Here is an 18,406-nt window from a genome sequence, read left to right on the forward strand (position 1 = left end):
ATAATAAAATAGAATAAAGTAGAGTAAGTAGTAAAGTTATAAGTAGTAGAAGTACAATGTGGTTGATAAAAAGTTGTAAAAGTGAATATTGCACAACAGTGGTGGAATAATATTTGAAAGTAAAAGAAATTGGATAATAATAATAATTTGGCCAATATTAGATAGTATAAATAGTATTGAAACTGCACAAATCCCCCGATGCCTACTCTTCTTGCTTCTGCAGATGTTTTGCATCATCATGCAGTCAGACCAGTTCTTTCAAATAGATTATGATTTAAGTGAAATTAACTGTTAGTCTGTTATCTTTGTACATACTCTAATGATTAATGAGCGATGCCATCAGCCCAAAATCATATTTGGACTAATATTTAAATGTCTCAGTGCAATGAGATTTTAGTTTTAAGTATTGTGACAACCAAAAGGCACTTTCTTCGTTGTAACAAGTATTTCTTCAGTGTAAATGACAAATGCAAATAATAAAGTCAGTTAAATACTGAATGTTTGGAGCAGGAAACATTCAGAGCACATGATCTGCACACAAACAAAATGCAGCTGACACAAAGATAAAACCAATATATTCAGATTTATTTAAACCACATACATACATTTACTGTACATGTCAATGAAAAAGGGTTGAATCAGTAAAGTTTCATTTGGTCCATCAGCAGCTCGTTACATGATACAAGTCCCGTCATTCAGGCATTTCACGGACTCCATCTGCTGCGTCATTGCCAGAACTTCCTGAAATCCTGTGCTTAGTCCAGACATGTGCTGGAAGTATGCCTCCTTCTCCACCTGCACCGACAGATTGTTCACTCCGGCGTCTTTCAAAATGGCCGTCACCTACCAATCACACAGACAAAGACCAATCAGAACTCAACTCAAAAAGGACATGGCGATCTGCCCGAGGATCTGTCCTGTGTGGAGCATGACTATAAATGACCCATCAATTACTCTCCAGTAACGAACACAGATCTGTGTTGGCTTGTATGATGAGTCTCGAGTGAGACATCAGACTCTGGATTGCACCGTTGGTACCGACCTGCTGTACGATCCTCTGCTCCACCACATCTGCCATGATCTGGAGGTGGATGGTCCCTGCGATCATGTTGGCTGAATGCCTCCAGAAATGAGAGTCTCTGTACGACAACACTCCTTCAATCTTCTCGATCTGAAATAACAATGAGGAAAATGAACACCAGGAACACCGTGTAAACATCTGCTGATGGTTTGATAACATATTTACTGTTGACAAGAGAAAAGATAATGCTCGAGAACTTTCTTGAATCTGGATGAAAGTACTCCTACATGCATTGTTTCAAGCTCATAAGTTATCTACCTCATAAGTAGCGTAGGTCCATTTGAGCTAAATGTCTACAGCGGTGACCCATGACTTCATGTTTAATTACGTGGTGGTTATAAGGTTAGTCGGCACTGACTGAGAAACTCAATTTTTGGCAAATTGGTAACGTTAAACATGTAGTCCCAGAGCGCTAACGGCAGTAACAACAAGTATGCTAGCTCCATGGAAATAACATTTAAATCCAAATCTAAAGGGCGATGGCAAGCATTCGCTAAATCAAAATAACTCAACCATTTCAGGCTAGTTAACAGACATATAGTCATATAAGACATCATTATAAAGCTACTGTAAGACCGCCCTGACATTTGAAAACTTTATTTTAACGGTGAATTTCGCAAAAAAGGAAACCACCATATACACAACTTTAAAAAAGTAGAAAGCAGTGCGAGAGCGCATACCTCCACTAAAGGTACACATTCTGAATATGAACTACAAACTTGATCCCGGGCCACGGCCTTACTTTCTTTTCAAATGGAATTAATCCGTGAACAAACAAACAGAACTTAAAAGCTCCTTAGTGGAACTAAAAAGCATCACATAAGGATTTCAAATGTTACAAGAAAAAGCACAACATTTACACTGAACCCCAGACCACATCACTTGTGGCAGTGGAAGGTTTGTAGCGTGTAATCATCTCAACTCACACAATTAAGTAAATAGAAACCAGATTCAGCCGAACGTCTGCACACTTCCTTATTAGACTTACCGTCGGATTGACGGGCAGTAAAATCTGTTAAAGCAAACTGCAGTCCCTCATCATATGCGACTCCTCACCTTTTCCAGCGCACTGTTCAGGTCCTTCTCATTTTCCTGGGGAATTCGTAGAAGAAGAACCTCGCAGGCGTCCTTCAGAAGAGGGATGACACTGAGAAAAATGAGCGTGGCGATGAAGAGCGAGCAAATTGGGTCGGCGATCAACCAGCCGAACTGACGGATGAGGATAGTGGAGATGATCACGCCGACGCTGCCCAGCGTGTCAGCCAGGACGTGGAGGAAAACACCTGCAAGGAGAAACAGGAGAATGTTATCTGGCTACAACTTCCTTTACAAAAAGTTATTTTCTTTTGTGCATTTACTGAAACACACACCTCTCATGTTAGCGTTCATGCCTCCACCCCCGGAGCCGTGGGATTGTCCGTGTCCGCCATGCCCGCTGTTTCCGTGTCCACCGTGCCCTCCGTGAGAGTGGCCGTGCCCGCTGTTTCCGTGTCCACCGTGCCCTCCGTGAGAGTGGCCGTGCCCGCTGTTTCCGTGTCCACCGTGCCCTCCGTGAGAGTGGCCGTGCTCGCTGTGGGAGTGGCCGTGGTGCGAGTGAGCTTGGTCATTTGACGAGCAGCTTTTGCCACCGTGGGCGTGAGCGTGAGCGTGACTGAACGCGCAGATACCCACCAGGTTGACCAGTAAACCTCCGACAGACACCGGCTGCAGGGGACACAACGTTCAGACTGACTGATGTCTAGTGACTCCATGAAAGACCATTAAGAACTGCACGCAGAAGTGTCCTCTTTGTTTGGGACACAGCAACTAAATATTCCTTAAACACATCAGCAGGCCTTCACATTAAGGTGGATGCAGTTTACTCACCGTCAGCATGTCTGTGTTTATATTAGGAGGATCCATCACACGGGTGACTGACTCAACAAAGACAAAGAAGGCGATGACCATTAGGAACAGGCCGTTGATGAATCCAGAAAGTATTTCGACACGACCATACCTGCAAGACAAAACAACAGTCCATATTTAAACATGCAGCTGATATCTCCCATCAAAGCCTTTCCACATGTTGCTGTTGGACTGTACCCATAGGAAAAGATCCTGGTAGCTTTCCAGCGAGTCATGAGGGCAGCAAACAAGCCAAGGACTAAAGCGGAGCAGTCAAACAGCATGTGGAAGCCGTCAGAGATCAGTCCAAGACTGTTGGTCCAAACACCGTAAAACAGCTCCACGAAGGTGAACGCCTGAAACATCAGAGCAACAAACCTCACATTAACTGCCTCAGCTGTTGCACATATCATTTCCAAACACAGCTGTCACTAAGAAGTTGTAGGAGAGCAGGAGAAGTGTTTGGGAAAAATCTATGCAAAAGCTGTCTTGTTCAATCTTTAAGTAAAGTACTATTTTGTTTATGCCCGTTAGTGTAATTGTTCCTGTGTACTCAATAGTTTCTCTAATAATATGTCCTTTGTTAACTTACAAAGCTCTTATTTTGAAAATAGGAATCCATAAATGTCCCTGGCAAAACAAATTATTTTTGCGGTGCTGCTAATTTAATGACACATCCCAATTATAACCTCGATGGTTCACCTGACGGTCAGTTGTGAGTTTTCTCTTGCCGACACTGTACGTACCAGGTTCAGACACAGGAAGTAGAAGATCTGCCTGGAGTCGTATTCCTCCAGGATCTGTTTCAGGGAATCTTTGATGAACCGAGGGAGGGACTGCGATGTGTGCTGCAGAGCGTCACCCATGAAGTTGTACAGAGGGGTCCCTTCAGGCGAGTAACCCACCAGGGTGCCCTTCTGACCTTTCTTTGACGGGGACGAGAGAATACTTGATGCTGCAGAGAGATGAGGGGGGAGAATAGAGACACGTTTAACTTAAGAATATGGACAGAAAACACAAGGAACATGTTTACGGGGAGACACTACAGGTGCAGAGGGTGAAACATATATACACACACACACACACATCATAAATATCCCCAAGTAACTTCCCTGTTTATTACTTACATTAAAGACGAATACTTTTTGTGAAATGTTATGTTTCAATGTGCAAACAAGGCATCATGTTGTTAAATATGTGCTCAGTTGCATGCATTTCAAGAATAGAAATCTGAACATTAGATAAAGCCAGGTTCAAAATTCTTATTTCATGTTAGATATGTCTTTGTATCAATCAGAAAGTATGGCCATAAAAAGAAAATCACATTTTGGCATGTTTGTTATGATAATGTGAAGTATGAATGAAAATGAACAAACACCATTTGTTAAAACTTTCATAAATACAAATTATAGGAATGAAACGTGTAGAAGTGCTGCTGAAGAGGAGATTTCTAACGAAGTGAAAGATGTACTAGAAATCACCATGAAACTTCCCCAGTATATTACTTACATCAAGACAATTATGTTCTGTATGACAAGTTTTCTGAAATGTTATGTTAAATATGCAAATGAGGCATTATCTAATGCTAACTTTTGATTAATCTAATTGAGGAGAAATCTACTCAATCGCATCGACGCAAATAGACAAAGTTAGTAAAATAAACACTAAACACAGCCTAAATGTGTATTTAGGTTGTTTTATTTCCACTGGTCTGAAAGAAGACTGACAATGTTTGTTAGTTTTCTAGTTCGAATGAAATACAGAGGTAAATAAACATCCATAAATGCTTTGCCAGTGTTGGGCATGTACACTCAACACGTGGAATGATCTGAGATGAAGTTTACACGATGATTACAATCAGAAGAGCTCTCATCCTGCTGACTCCCACAGCAGTTACTTACACATGATGAAGAAGACGGCGCTGACTAGCACTCCTCCAGAGAGCACATGCTCCGTGCTGACCTGCTGGGGCGGTTTGCTCATGGAGCGCAGCTGGTCGGTCAGCGGGTGAGTCCAGAAGTTGGCTAGCAGCAGCGCGCTGAGGAAGAGGGCGATGGCGCCATAGCGGGCGCACCTCGGCATCTCCATCTTCGTGTTGCAGATGGCATCGACGTAAAACTCCAGGATCATTACGGAGAAGATTATCATCCCGAACGGCAGGATGAGGGACGACCATGATTCCACTTTACTCTGGTGTTGAGACGGAGAGAACGTCAGTCACATGGATGAAGACTAAAAGCATTGTTCTGAACTTCCGTCTCAACAGGGAAAAGTTAGGATGACAAGATAGAGGCAGTCATTCCTGTGACAGATAACGAACAGCACCTCTGGTTTGGCTTTAGAGAATGTGACAAAACAGAATACATGCATGTTCAGGTTTCTTATGTCCTGTGCACTTACGTCTGTGGTCGCTGAGAGCACTATGACCCAGGGCAGCAGCACTATAGCAGAAACCAGGTTGTCGAGTGCATAGAGGCGTTTCGCACCACCGACTTCCACTGATAGTTTCCTGGAGGCCGTGTGGAAGCCCACCTTCAGCAACATGGAGGCCACCAGCAGAACTACACCTCCCTAAATGGGAAGAACACAAAGACAGAGGCCAGAAATATAATTTTGAAAGCTTCTGCAGGCAGCACTTAAGGTAACATTTAATGTGTGCTTCGCTTACTTTGTGATCTGCCACCCCTAAAAATGCAATGGCAGTGTAGAGGAAATGAGTGAGCGCGCTGTCATGGTGTCCCTCAGCTGGTTGGAAGACCAGTCAAGGCAAACAAAATACAAACAGAGAAATATGATAATGAACAAACTGATCAGGTCAATAACAGTGAGAGCAGTTGTAACTGTTCCCCTTTATAAAGAGCAAAGGATACGGTGCTCCGCCATCTTTGCCATGAGATCGTCGTTGTCAAAGAGGAGGAGGCAGATCACGGCGATGATGAAGAGAGCAGCGCCTCTGGTCTGCACAAAGTCACAGACAAACCAACAGTAATGAATATTACATACTTCTAACACAGTGATGTATTAATCTGAGGCCGTATACAGTAGCTTGTTTCCTCTGGCTTCTTTTTACAATATTATTTTCCTTGTATTTGTTCCTCCTGACCATCGCACACTCCAAACAGCAACAAAGTGCACTCTAAAAATATGAAATCTGTTCAACTTGATGACAAATTAAATAATAATTCTGTTCAATTACAACTCCAGTCTTACTTTTAGAGTGTTGGCCATGATTCCTAGTAGCTATGATAATGTTGCAACCTGGGAACAAAGGAACATTGCTACAACAACATCCGACAAGTCAGGAAACAAGAGCAGTCAGACAATCAGACAGCAAGCCAGTGGACCAGTCAGGCTTCCTCTAAGCAATGTCACGCGTTCCCAGATCTATGACGACGTATTAGGGCCATTTTAGGTCAAAAGATTAAATTAATTACAGAGCCAGGTGAGGGTGGTAATATTAAAATGGAAAATGATAAATGATATAATGTATTACGTTGTAATGTTATGACGATAACAAATACTCTGAGATTAATGTGGTAGATGTATAGGACAGCTCACAAATGTACAAGAAAGAAACCCAAATATTAACTGAGATTGAAGTCAAACATTTATGAGAGATTTCTTTGTAAAAGGAATCAAATCCCTTCACAAGGTTGGATCAACCTCATTACACGACTACAGAACAACATACGGATTTGGATGAAGCGATAGCTTTTGTGCATCTGGAACACCGCAGTGAACAGATGCAGGATGTCTCCGTCCAAACTGTTGTACTGCTTTCAAAGCATCTTCTGAAGGTTTTTGAATCAAAGAAACTGCGCAGCACTCAGTGTTGATTTATAATTCTAATGTCGACGGGAGGACTGAAGCTTTGAACTCTTCTGTACAGCCCTAGATAATAAAGGAACACAAAACACTTGCTGGATTTCAAATGCAATCTTTGGGGACTTTGAGAATCAGACCAAATGTTATCAGACCATTTTACTGGAGTGAGCAGCAACAAACGGGCCCAAACATCAGCAAATGGCACCAACAATCTGCTTTGGAGTGTTGTTTTGGGTGAAGTGTTTCTTTAAAATCAGGGGTGTCAAACTCAATCACAGAGAGGGACGCAATTAAAAACTGGAACTACGTTGAGGGTCAAACAGTGTCAACATTTATTGAACAGGATATACATATTGGATAATATTCATATTATCGTGGGCCGGATATAATTGTACTGCAGGCCGGAAGTGAGTTTGACATGTCTGCTTTAAATGAAACAACAAGAGAAGCCGACACAACAATAACTTAATGCAGTGTAAAATACATACAGTATATGGGAATTGTTTTCATTAAGACCTCCTACCTTGGACGGCCCCCCTCCTGAGCTTGTGAACAAAACACCGAGAAGAGCAATGACCACCACATCACTGTGCTCAAAAAGCAACAATGTCCTGCAAAAGACACAAGTCAGATTGTATTCACAGCCTGAACACAGCAGTGTCTGAATGAACACACACAGACAGAAGACAGAAACACACAGCTGGGCCATTTCATACCAACTCACCTGTACATGGATGTTCAGTTCACATGTCAACCCAATGAAAAATAAGCTATTTCAAAAAGTAGTACTAAAGTAGTACTTGGAATAGAGCTATAAGGTTTTGCAAGGTCCCATGAATGTGATGGACTTCTTCACAGGATTGTTTAAAAGACATCCATGACATGAACTGGGAGGTCTTGGTGAGTTGGTATAGAATGACCCAGTTAAATAACGTGAATATGCACACAGCATTGTTGCCTTGAACTGCCATGAAAAACACACTAAACACACATTTATGGTGACATTTTACCTCAGAGGTCCACAGAGAGTTAGACCGAAGAAGCCCAGGAGCGATATGATACAGCTGAAAACGGCATGCTTCAGTAACTTTATCCACTACAGAGAAAACAGATTTAAAAAGAAAAACAGATTCATCATTCTGGCAGGTACATGGGCATTGATACAATGTATTTTAGAAAGCTCAATCTTAAAGTTTCTGAAAGCACTAAGGACAATAGAACAGCATTAACAGGTTTAACAGGTTTAACAAACATTTACAGCACATGTCCCTACTGTGATGTTGAAAGAAGGAGAAATGGCAGATGAAGTTATGAGCCACAGAGAAGAAAAAGGGGAATATTTATTTCTTAAATGAAACAAGAGGAACAAATTAAAGAGGAAGAAATCCAACAAACCTGTATTTTGGAGATGACTTTGCCAGAGAAAGGCTTTTGAAAGAAAAGCAGAATAACAGCACTCCTAAAGAAAGAAGGACCACAGTCAGCATGTTGTCACCAGCCATAAACACACAGAAACTAAGTAATAATAATACTTAACAAACAAGTTCAATGAAATGGATGAAATTAAACTATTAGAGTAGGCTACTTACCCTAATTTTAGTATGAAGATAAACTGCACAATGTGCACAACTTTCAGGATATCGTAAGATTCAAAGATTCCAAGAGCCTTGATGACCTTTGTGACAATCAGTAAAACTATATATCTGGTTAACCTGAGGAGGAAAAAGACAAAGACAATAAATTAGTACCGGAGAGAAAAAAACAACCGTTCCATCAAAAGTTTTGCAAACCCATCAAGTTATTCGCACATTATTTTCTTTTTGCACTATTACACTAAGGACTGATACAATCAGCCACTTCATCGATTAGTCGACATGAAAAATCAATCATTTACAACAAGTCAAGGATTCACTTCAAATGTGAGGATCTGAGTTTTCTCTGGTTTATATTATTGTATATTGAATATATTTCGAGGTTTAGACACAACAAGCAACTTCACTTCTCCTTGGAGAATGGATAATAGTGATGGTAACTTATATATTATTTTGGATATTTTTTAGACTAAACATAGATACATAGATAGTCTACTGAGAATAATCATTAGATGCAATGGTTTCAGCTGATAAAACAAACTAACATATGGACTACAGCTACAGGAATTGACTTGATTTAATATCAAGAAAATACAAGTAATAACTCACAAACCAGTTGGTTGAGATTAACAGACACATACCTCGAATTGGGCACTTCGACCATGCCCAGCTTCCCCCCTGAGAGTACGTTGCTGCTGTATTTGTCTTCCATCTTCAAGCAGCCAAAGTCGACCAGTTTAAGTCCAGTTGCAGTATTTATATCCCCAGTATACTATACATTACTGTTACCTGGAGAGTGAAATTACATCGCAGCCTGTTTACCGGTGAAGAACATGACCATGCTTCTTTTGGCTCTTATTCATTCTTCCGTTTGAACTTAACTAAGTTTTGTATAATTACGTGTACACAGGCATGACCCTACAGTCAGCTGGCAGCCTGCTTTGCCTGTTAGCCGGTTAGCTTGCTAGCTAGCCATCTGGAATGCCTTCAAAGTAAGATTGTATCCAAAGTTTCTAGCAGCGACACGTCATCTGTGTGCGGTGGTCGCTTAGTTAGAGTAATTAACACTTTCTAGGCTGAGCTGGACACAGTAACAGCTAGAAAACGTAATTAATTATAAAACATCCAAGCTGGAAGAAAAGCCACAGCACTTCCGGACACGGTAAAACAAGTCCACGTCACGTGCGTGTATTCATGAATGTTGCTACTGCGCAGCTCTGCGCCTATATTGATGATAGCGGTGGAAATTAACTAAATTATGTACTTTATTTTTACTTCATCATTTAAATGTTATGACAATGTCTAGAGAGATGGCCCATTTCCAGACCAGGCTGTCACTTTCTTATTATTATTCCATGTTCTTATGGAATGGCATGTTAGGAATGACAAAAATGTCACTATCTCATAATGTGTAATATATATGCTAGGGTTAGGGGTGTTAAGCTAACGGATGTTTCAATACTCATTTGCTTCAGCTAATTTTTACATAACCAAATTAACCAAAACTGAATTAGAGTTACTAATTGCTCCAATATTATGGCTTAATTGCAAAATATATATATATATAATTCATATATTTCAAAATCTTAATATTTCAAATATTTGACTTACAAAGTCAACATTTTGACTTGGTATTTTATGATTATGACTTTTTTACTTACTATGTCATAATTCATACACAAAAGTTAGATTTAGTGTATCTCATCATTTTGACCTGTCACAATGCTTTCTTACCGCAAATATAGGAAAATAGGCTTCCAGTCATCTAATACTGTATTGGACAGTATATTTGACAAACTCATTTTAAAGACAAATAAAATAATTTATTTTGTTTGCACCTCGGACCTCAAGCAACTGCAACTAAAATATCAGATGCAAAATTAGACATTTGGCCCAAATTATGAGATACTAAGTTATGTGTCTGACTTAATATTATAAATTGATTTATTGATCTTATACATGTTTTAAGTTAAACATTTAACCTATTGTCTAATACTTTGACTATATCAAAACTATGATGGAGTATCTCTTTACTCAAACAATCATATTTTGACTTAATATTTCATAATTTGGATTTACAAAGTCCATATTTCAATTTGAAATAACTTAACTTAATTAGAAAGTTCAGAATTGGATTTACCATCTCATAATTCTGACTAAGTAAACTAATCTGTTTTACCACAAACTAATCTGTTTTACTAAATGTGTATCATTACAAACATTCCAATATAAGTATTTGCATTTATTTCAAATGAAATACATTTCCTGTTGTCCTGCATATTTGAGATTTTCTGTCAAAACATTTTCTCCCACTCCATCCTCCTCCTCGTTTATCTCCTTCACATCTTTTTCAAACATTTTTTTATGTGTACGCCTATAATAATCCATTAAGCATTTGGTTTGAATTATAGGTCAATATACAAGTGGAGATAATTGATTGTAAAAAAGAATGACGACATATGAAGGAAAGAGAAACATCCAACAGCAGACGGGAAACATATAAGATGTTTTTTTATTGTTGGTGGGATCAACTCAATAGAACAGATTAGTCACGTTTTTTGTAATCACTTTGAAAGATGTGAGATTTATTTGGACTCCAGGACAAGCTGGTCTTCATTCCCATTAAAGTGGTTTCAACAGAATTTCAGTGATCTCCACAAAGTCCAAGCAGGATGCTCTCATAGTGTCCCTTAGTGTCCATCTGAGAGACAAAGAGAGAAAAACAGAGACAAAGATGTGCTCAGCTGAAAAACTCTGATACTACATCGTCACTTGTTTCTATACTGAATGAGGGAAAAACAGAACATAAAGGCACATATATAGGAAAATTCCAATACTACTAGGTGTGTCATTTTACCAGTATGTCTTCCTGTAGGCTAACGTCATACATGGCCCTGTATTCCTGCACAATCTTCTTCAGGTCGACCTCAGAGCGGCTCACCAACACCCTAATCAGTGTGTCCTCACATGTGCCGTGGCCCTGTGAGAATGGAGCAGAGGCCTGATCGTTGAGCAGGTAGGAAGCATGCAAATCGTACCAAGTCACAAGAAAGTCAAGAGTCAAGTCCCAAGTCGAGACAGGCAAGTCAATATTCAAGTCCTACTTTAGGTTTCGAGTCCTAAACAAGCCATAATGTGTCTCTGTCTGTAATATTCGACATGCACTGGAATTAGTGTTTTGTTGATCACAGAATTATTTTTGTACACAAACGAAATGATCTTTGGTATAATCTTTTATACACTATGGTTCTCTCCTGCAACTTGATTGGATTCTGTCAGATTGGTTCAATAAAAGTGGATCTGAGGAATTAAGTGTCGACTTACTGGGAATGAATAGCGTTAACATTAGTTGATTCAGGAAATGAATCGATGGGTGGCACACTTTATAAATAACATACATTTTAATATTTTAGCTTCTGGGAAGGTATCAAATATTTTCAGGTAAAACGGCTCAAGTCTGAGTGAAGTCAGGAGTCATTGGTGTTAGAGTCCAAGTCAAGTTGCAAGTTCGAAGTCATGTGACTCGAGTCCACACCCTCGTTCAATACTTGTATGATATCTGGTAAAGTTATGTACTAATGCTAAATACTACATCTGGTTGGTTGCATTATCACTACAGTTAAGTAGTGTTTTCCAGAGATATTTATGGGGACCAGACCTCACCTCAAAAATCTGACATTTGAGAGTCAGCTGCAAAACAAGGACTCATTTACAAGCACATTTTTGGTTACTAAAGTCCGTTCTCATATTATTTGTACGTGAATGCAGCATATTAATGGATATATTTCAATTATTTCTCTATTTTAAGAAAGACACAAATATGATAATTAAGACATTGTTCAAATGACATGAAAAAATGAAAATGAAAACTGCATTCAGCAGAAAAGATCGGTGGAAACACACACACACACACACACACACACACACACACACACACACACACACACACACACACACACACACACACACGTACTGTGACATAGGGTGAAAAGAGAAGGAGATATTCACACACACCTTCATAGCCAGATGGAGCTTCTCAGCGAAGAAAGCCGATGTGTTCCAGGAACATTTCACTAAACGCCAAAAAGACACACAAACAATCCCGGTGAAAATATGCACTGTGTAGATTATGCTGTGTGTGTGAAAGCTCACAGTGTGTCTTTATTTATTTTCATGACGTTTTATGTTCAGACTAAATAAATCCAGACACGGTTTAAGACGTTCCCTGATCTCATGGTGTGTGAGGTCATAGTGTGCCACGCGCTAGAGACTAGAATGTACAGATGTACAGATGGTATCATTGGGTCTATCCAGTGTTCATGCTCTTTTCTTTGCTTGCTGGAAATAATTTACTTTATTTGTGCTTAAAAGATTTTGCAGTCCCTTTGAATGATGTGGTTCTTTGTGGACGCCCTCCTTCCTGTGTTTTCCTTCTGGATACCACATGTTGCAAGACTTAACTGTAAAACTGTTCAACTCTTTTCTCCAGCTAGCTGTAGTTCTTAAGCATGTCCATCACTCCATCCATTCACCAATCTGAAAATAAATGTGTAATATGTCTCGACAACCACTGGCCATATTCCCATTACATTTACTGTGAAAATTCATGGTCTTTTTGGTGGATTTTGGTGAACTTCTGACCTTTCCTCCAGAGTCATGATGACGCCAAATGTTTTACTTGTACACAAGAAATATTAAAGTGTAATGGGAAGGCTTCCATACAAATAAATGTATAAAAGTAAGTATGTATAAAATATATGCCTGCTACCCAGAAGAGAAATCCTTTTCATCCCATGATGTTTTACTTTTGGCCCAGAATAACTAAATCTCCACGACGTAGATTATTGCAACACCTTTTCTATTGCTGGCTGTAAAGGGGATGAACATCACAGTCTGTAGTCGTGGTAACAGCTGCTCCCTATAAACATCAGTCAAGCAACACTGTAGTCAAAGACACCATTGCTCACAGTAAGAAGCCGATTGAGAAAATGGTTTTCAGGGCCTTTAAAATTGTCCCAGTTCCAATTCCAACAAGAGAAATCCTTATTTATGAAAAGTGACACAAAATCTGATCAAATCAGGAAATAAATGAAGAGACCCTCCTTACCAATGTCAACAAGACAGTCTTCAATGTCTCCCTTCAGCTCCATGTCTAGGGCAGTTGGTAATTTGATGTCACTGATGGCAGCGTAGTGCTCGAATGCTAAAAGGTAACCAGACAAACAACAGGTATTTATGGGTCAGACAGAAAGCAGATGTCTTTCTAAAATATTCTTGTAGTCTAGTTGTGAGAGCATTGCATATATCACAAACATTTCTGGAATTAAAAAAAACATCTTTAAATATGAATTGCCAGAATTCATACTCGACATAAATCCGACCTACTTTGCTTCGTATTGTTTCTACACTGCTGGGTGTGTTCCACCTGTTACCTGAAAGAGTGGTTATACCAGTTTTTCTAGGTGTGTGTGTTGTCTTTGAAAAGAAGGTTTTAGCTGATTCAGCTCTTAGTCAAACGCTCACTATTGGCAAGCTGCGGCCCGCTGCGTTTGGTCAGGATGTCGATGAAGGCAGAGACATTGAATCCAGAGGTATTCTCACCTGCCTCTAACAGAATCTGCAGGTACAAAACAGTAACACGCCTTAGGTTGGCAGCTTGGGTTTAATATTTTTGTGTTCATTAGGAACCAATGGGTTTGGGGATCCCTCAGTCAGACAGTAGTTTTGGTTTTGTTTTTTTCATGGGATTTTTGTTGACAGTAAGAAAAATATTCAATAATGACAGTCTTATCCTTTAGAAGTTTTCCTGATTTTACCTCTGCGTCTTTTCGGGCCACTTCCTTGTCGATTTCCACGCTCTCATCTTTGTCTGCTTTCAACATGGCCAGAAGGGCCTTGGTGAAGTCACCGCTGGTCTCATCCCTAATTATGTCCTCCAGGTCATGTTGGTATTCTGAGGGACAGACTTTGCAGTAAGATAATGGGACATAGTATAACTGCAGTGGTTATAGCTGTTGTTTAGAGGCTTACAATTCTCATAATTGGATGATTACATTGCTGCACTGTCAAGGAATTCAGTGTTGTTCTACTGCTGCCACTACTTCTGCACCGGAGCACGGTGGTAAATACCTAAGATGTTACGTGAACATTTGAAAACCTTTCAGGAACTCAGAGTTCAGCATGTTTGCCAACAAATAAAAGAGTAACTGTTAAACATTGAATCAGGACAAACCTTCTTTGAAGACCCTCTTGATCTCTCGAATCTCTTGGTTTGATCTTGTTGCCAGAATCTCCACAATGACGTCTTCACTTGTGCCAAAGCCCTGTTAAATAGAGGACAATGCTGGGAGTGACCAAATTTAAAGCGGTATTTATACTATTTTATTTTATAGGACTCTTTAAACCTAATTACAAACTAAGTGTTATACAAGCGTTGCAAATATAAGTGATAGAACTGATATCTACAGAAAGCAGAACATTACCAAACATGTGTGTTTGTCTGTCAGCAGGATTACGGAAAAACTGCCAGCCCGATTTTCATGAAACATGGTAGAAGGGAGTAGCATGGGCCAAGGAAGAACCAGTTACATTTTGGAGCAGATCCGAGATAGGTGCATGAAATAATTTAAAACACTTTGAGCAAAAAAAATACAAGACATCTTCTTTGTAGGGTCCATGTTGTTTCCACATTAGGTGGATATACATATAGCTCACAAACACACCGAAGTTGGAAGAACGACTTCCCAACTCAGATATGAACTCAAATGAGGAGCACATGGATGAACCATTGGCTTTGGCGGAGGTCTGCCATTGGTTTAGTTTATTTGGCTATTTTGCATTTTGCATGGTGATGTTTGCTTATCTGCAGTGCAGCTGCTCAGTAGGCAACAGAACAAACTGTGGGTGGAATGAAAAGAAGCTTTCAGGTGTTTGCTGCTGAAAAAGAGGTAAACTTTTTTTGATACAGTCTGGGCTGACACACTGTCAGGAGTTCAATTGTCATTCTAATGTTGAAATGAAACCAGCAGCAACAATCTCTGAATGAAAAAATGTGCAAGAAACAAATATTAATAACCTTGGACAGGCCCTGGTGTAAGGACAAGGACATTTGAAAATAATCTCCTCTGATATTTAGTATATACACCACTGATATTTACCTTTGTGGCCTTCCTGAGCAGGTAGGCATCAAAGTGAGGGGGATCCATGAGCAGAGCCAGAGAGACATCCTCTATATCTGACTTGAGAGCCGACTTCATATCTCTATCCAGCCTCTGCAAGACACAGGGAGCATACGGAAACGTTATAGTCATGGCATTTCAAAATGGACTACGGCTGCTGCAGGAAATTAAGGCCATTGTGTGTGTGGTTGTATTTGGTGATGTGAAGATCTAAAAATCTGCCACAGGGCCTTTTTTGATACTAAACTAGCAGCAGGTCTGAGTCTATTAACTCCAATGGCAGAAGTGAACATAAACACAGATTATGACCGATTCTTTCGATATTGGACTCCTTTTTCACAAGCCACATATCTTCCAAACATTCTGACACTAAAATGACATTTTTCAAATTGCAAAAGCATCTTGAATTCAAATGCAGTCGATCTGGATTGACTGACTTGTTGGTGTCACAATATTTAACCTAATTTGTGTTGCAAATCTGCAAAAGCTGAAAACACTTTACATGGTGATGTCACTGGAGGTTTGCTGGACATTTCATGTGTCAGATATTTTCTGCTGGTTGCTGTTTATCATTATTTGACCACACTCAACTGTCTTCATGAGAAATCAGCCACTCACCTTTCCAGTGGACGCTTCATAAACTACTTTGATCTTCTGTCTCTGCTCGTTGCTTCTGTTCACCAGGACTACATTGATCACATCCATGTCCACTTCTGTGAGGGACGAGTTGTACTTTAGCTTATTTTCTTTGAAGCACTTAGAGCCTCTAGGTCAGACATGTGGAGGCTTGAAAGATTTGTCTTTAGAGAAAAATTCTGAAAATTCTGAAAACCACAGGTGTAGCTTGACTTCCATCCAGTTAACAAATATATATTTTAAAACAATTAAGAACAAACCAATTGTACAAGTATTTTTTAAGAGTGATGACAAACACCATGTCCTTTGATGGCGCTCTGAAGAGTGGAAGCATCACTGCTGGCATTGAAGTTGGGATACGGGACGACTGTTCCATAATACTTTGGCTTCTGTTTACCCTTCACCTAGAACAACGGCCAGAAATACAGACGTTTTACTAACTCTGGCTGCTGCAAACCACAAAGGCATTCAAAGCTACAAATCATTTTCGGTTTTGAAAATGATTTTTGATTCATTCCAGTTTCATTGCAGGGCAGAGTGACAGGAAAGATGGAGGAGAGATACAGTGACTTCAAGCAGAGCTGCCAGGGTTAACCGAGCAACAGACAGCTGTCAGCAACTCATTTTATATACAATTAATAGGAAATCCAAATACTTGAATTTGAGCACTTAAAGGGATAGTTTGGATTGAGGTACGAGGTACTTATCCATAGTCCAGCAAAACATATTTTAGCCACCTAAAAAAGACCCACCTAAATAAATATAACTCAATTTAAGTTTACGCTATATTTAAAATATATTCACCACTTTATCTAAGGCTTCCAGGTAACTCCTGTCTGTTTGTCCAAACTGGAGGCGTGGCAGCCGTCATCTACTGTCGGTACTACACTGACTATGGATAAATACTCCTATAAAATACCTAAAAAGATCCAATCTGTCCCTTTAAGAAAACAATATGTCTAACTTCTCATTAACTTCCATATCTGTTACATTTATTTTTTATTTAAATTGCAAAACTGGAGTACCAGCATATGTTAAACAAAACAGCAGTTAGCCAACAGCAGGTGGATTGTCCTCAAGTTGTTCCGAGGTGATGATACTCACTTTGACGATGTCTTCGTCGACCTTCCTGTCACGGATGGCCTTTTTGAAGATTTTCCTGAAGAAGGACATGTTGACTTGGCTAGAAAGTCATAACCAGAAACAAAAAATCATCACTGAAGAGGTTAAAATACAGCAAGACAGAGGAATAAAGAATTTAAAGTTGATTTAAATATATATACATATTTAAACGTCCAAGAAATCCTCACCTGTGCTACTGAAGACGATCTTCTGAAGACTCCCCAGTGTGTAGTTCTCAGGTGTTCTCACTCTGCAGTGTCTCCACCCATCTCTGTGCAGAGTACTTTCATCAGAAGCCAATCACCGGCCACCTCTCAAAGACAACATTCCTGCGAGATGACAGTCAGATCTTCTGACAGGTTGGGTGACTCTTCTGTACAGACTAGTATTGTTAACGATTAAGTGCTTCACCCTTAAATTAAACAACTTATTTGTCACACAGACATTGAGGAAACAGTGACAACTAAGATAAAGTTGACTGTAGTTTATATTTTAAAGGAGCTTGTTGAAGTAAACACTCCAAAATACTGACCTGCTGAGACTCCACATGTTTTGCACATGACTGAACCTGATGATCCACATTTTCTTTTAAAGGTATAGTTCAGATTTTTTTTATCGGGTATGTCTGAGGTACTTATCCACAGTTAGTGTGTTACCTAAAGCAGATGGTGGTCAGCCAGCAAGGAAGCTGAGCTCCGTACTGCTGTGGACGGGGGCAGCAGCAAAACGTATTTTAGCCACCTAAAAAAATCAGTGTATGCTATATTTGACATATTTTCACCTTTGTACCTTGCACTCAGACAGCCCTTTACGCTGGGGAACTGACGCTGACAAAGATGTTATTAAAAGATTTTAAACTTTATTTAAAGTCAGAATAATACCATGAATTACAAAGTCAGTGTAAATGTAAGAGAAAACAAAAATGCCTGAGTAGACATTACCACACAATAACATGTTGCTGTGAGTATTGTATATGTACTCGATATATGAAAATAATGTACAAAGTGCACATGAAGTCTTTCATTTTTTATGTTGAAACCTAAGATTAAAATTATTACAAAAAAACATAACTAATGCTGATGTAATTA

General features: G+C 39.6%; 2 protein-coding genes across 3 annotated transcripts; both read right to left on the reverse strand.

The window, feature by feature from the left end:
• Positions 1 to 564: 564 nt before the first annotated feature.
• On the reverse strand, positions 565 to 9,585 carry slc30a5 (solute carrier family 30 member 5). Of its 2 annotated transcripts, XM_029445366.1 has the most exons (17): positions 9,024 to 9,585; positions 8,380 to 8,502; positions 8,186 to 8,249; positions 7,801 to 7,886; positions 7,314 to 7,401; positions 5,836 to 5,923; positions 5,634 to 5,710; positions 5,366 to 5,536; positions 4,867 to 5,155; positions 3,712 to 3,920; positions 3,164 to 3,321; positions 2,948 to 3,077; positions 2,629 to 2,785; positions 2,452 to 2,583; positions 2,138 to 2,364; positions 1,043 to 1,171; positions 565 to 843 (listed from the first exon to the last, which is right to left on the reverse strand). In XM_029445366.1, the coding sequence occupies exons 1-17, from the start codon at positions 9,092 to 9,094 to the stop codon at positions 673 to 675; spliced, it is 2,370 nt and encodes a 789-aa protein (XP_029301226.1). In that variant the 5' UTR covers positions 9,095 to 9,585; the 3' UTR covers positions 565 to 672. The 2 variants fall into 2 exon arrangements, with proteins under 2 accessions (XP_029301226.1, XP_029301225.1); XM_029445365.1 differs by having other exon boundaries at positions 2,452 to 2,785.
• A 1,347-nt stretch (positions 9,586 to 10,932) lies between these two features.
• LOC115016957 (annexin A1-like) lies at positions 10,933 to 17,557 on the reverse strand. Its single transcript, XM_029445102.1, has 12 exons — positions 17,507 to 17,557; positions 17,301 to 17,379; positions 16,495 to 16,600; positions 16,179 to 16,273; positions 15,540 to 15,653; positions 14,615 to 14,705; positions 14,199 to 14,335; positions 13,906 to 13,999; positions 13,490 to 13,585; positions 12,397 to 12,455; positions 11,240 to 11,362; positions 10,933 to 11,083 (listed from the first exon to the last, which is right to left on the reverse strand). Exons 2-12 carry the CDS (start codon positions 17,367 to 17,369, stop codon positions 11,027 to 11,029), a joined length of 1,041 nt encoding a protein of 346 aa, XP_029300962.1. The 5' UTR covers positions 17,370 to 17,379; positions 17,507 to 17,557; the 3' UTR covers positions 10,933 to 11,026.
• Positions 17,558 to 18,406: the final 849 nt, after the last annotated feature.

This window comes from Cottoperca gobio, chromosome 12 (assembly GCF_900634415.1).
Source record: "Cottoperca gobio chromosome 12, fCotGob3.1, whole genome shotgun sequence".
Taxonomy (NCBI): domain Eukaryota; kingdom Metazoa; phylum Chordata; class Actinopteri; order Perciformes; family Bovichtidae; genus Cottoperca; species Cottoperca gobio.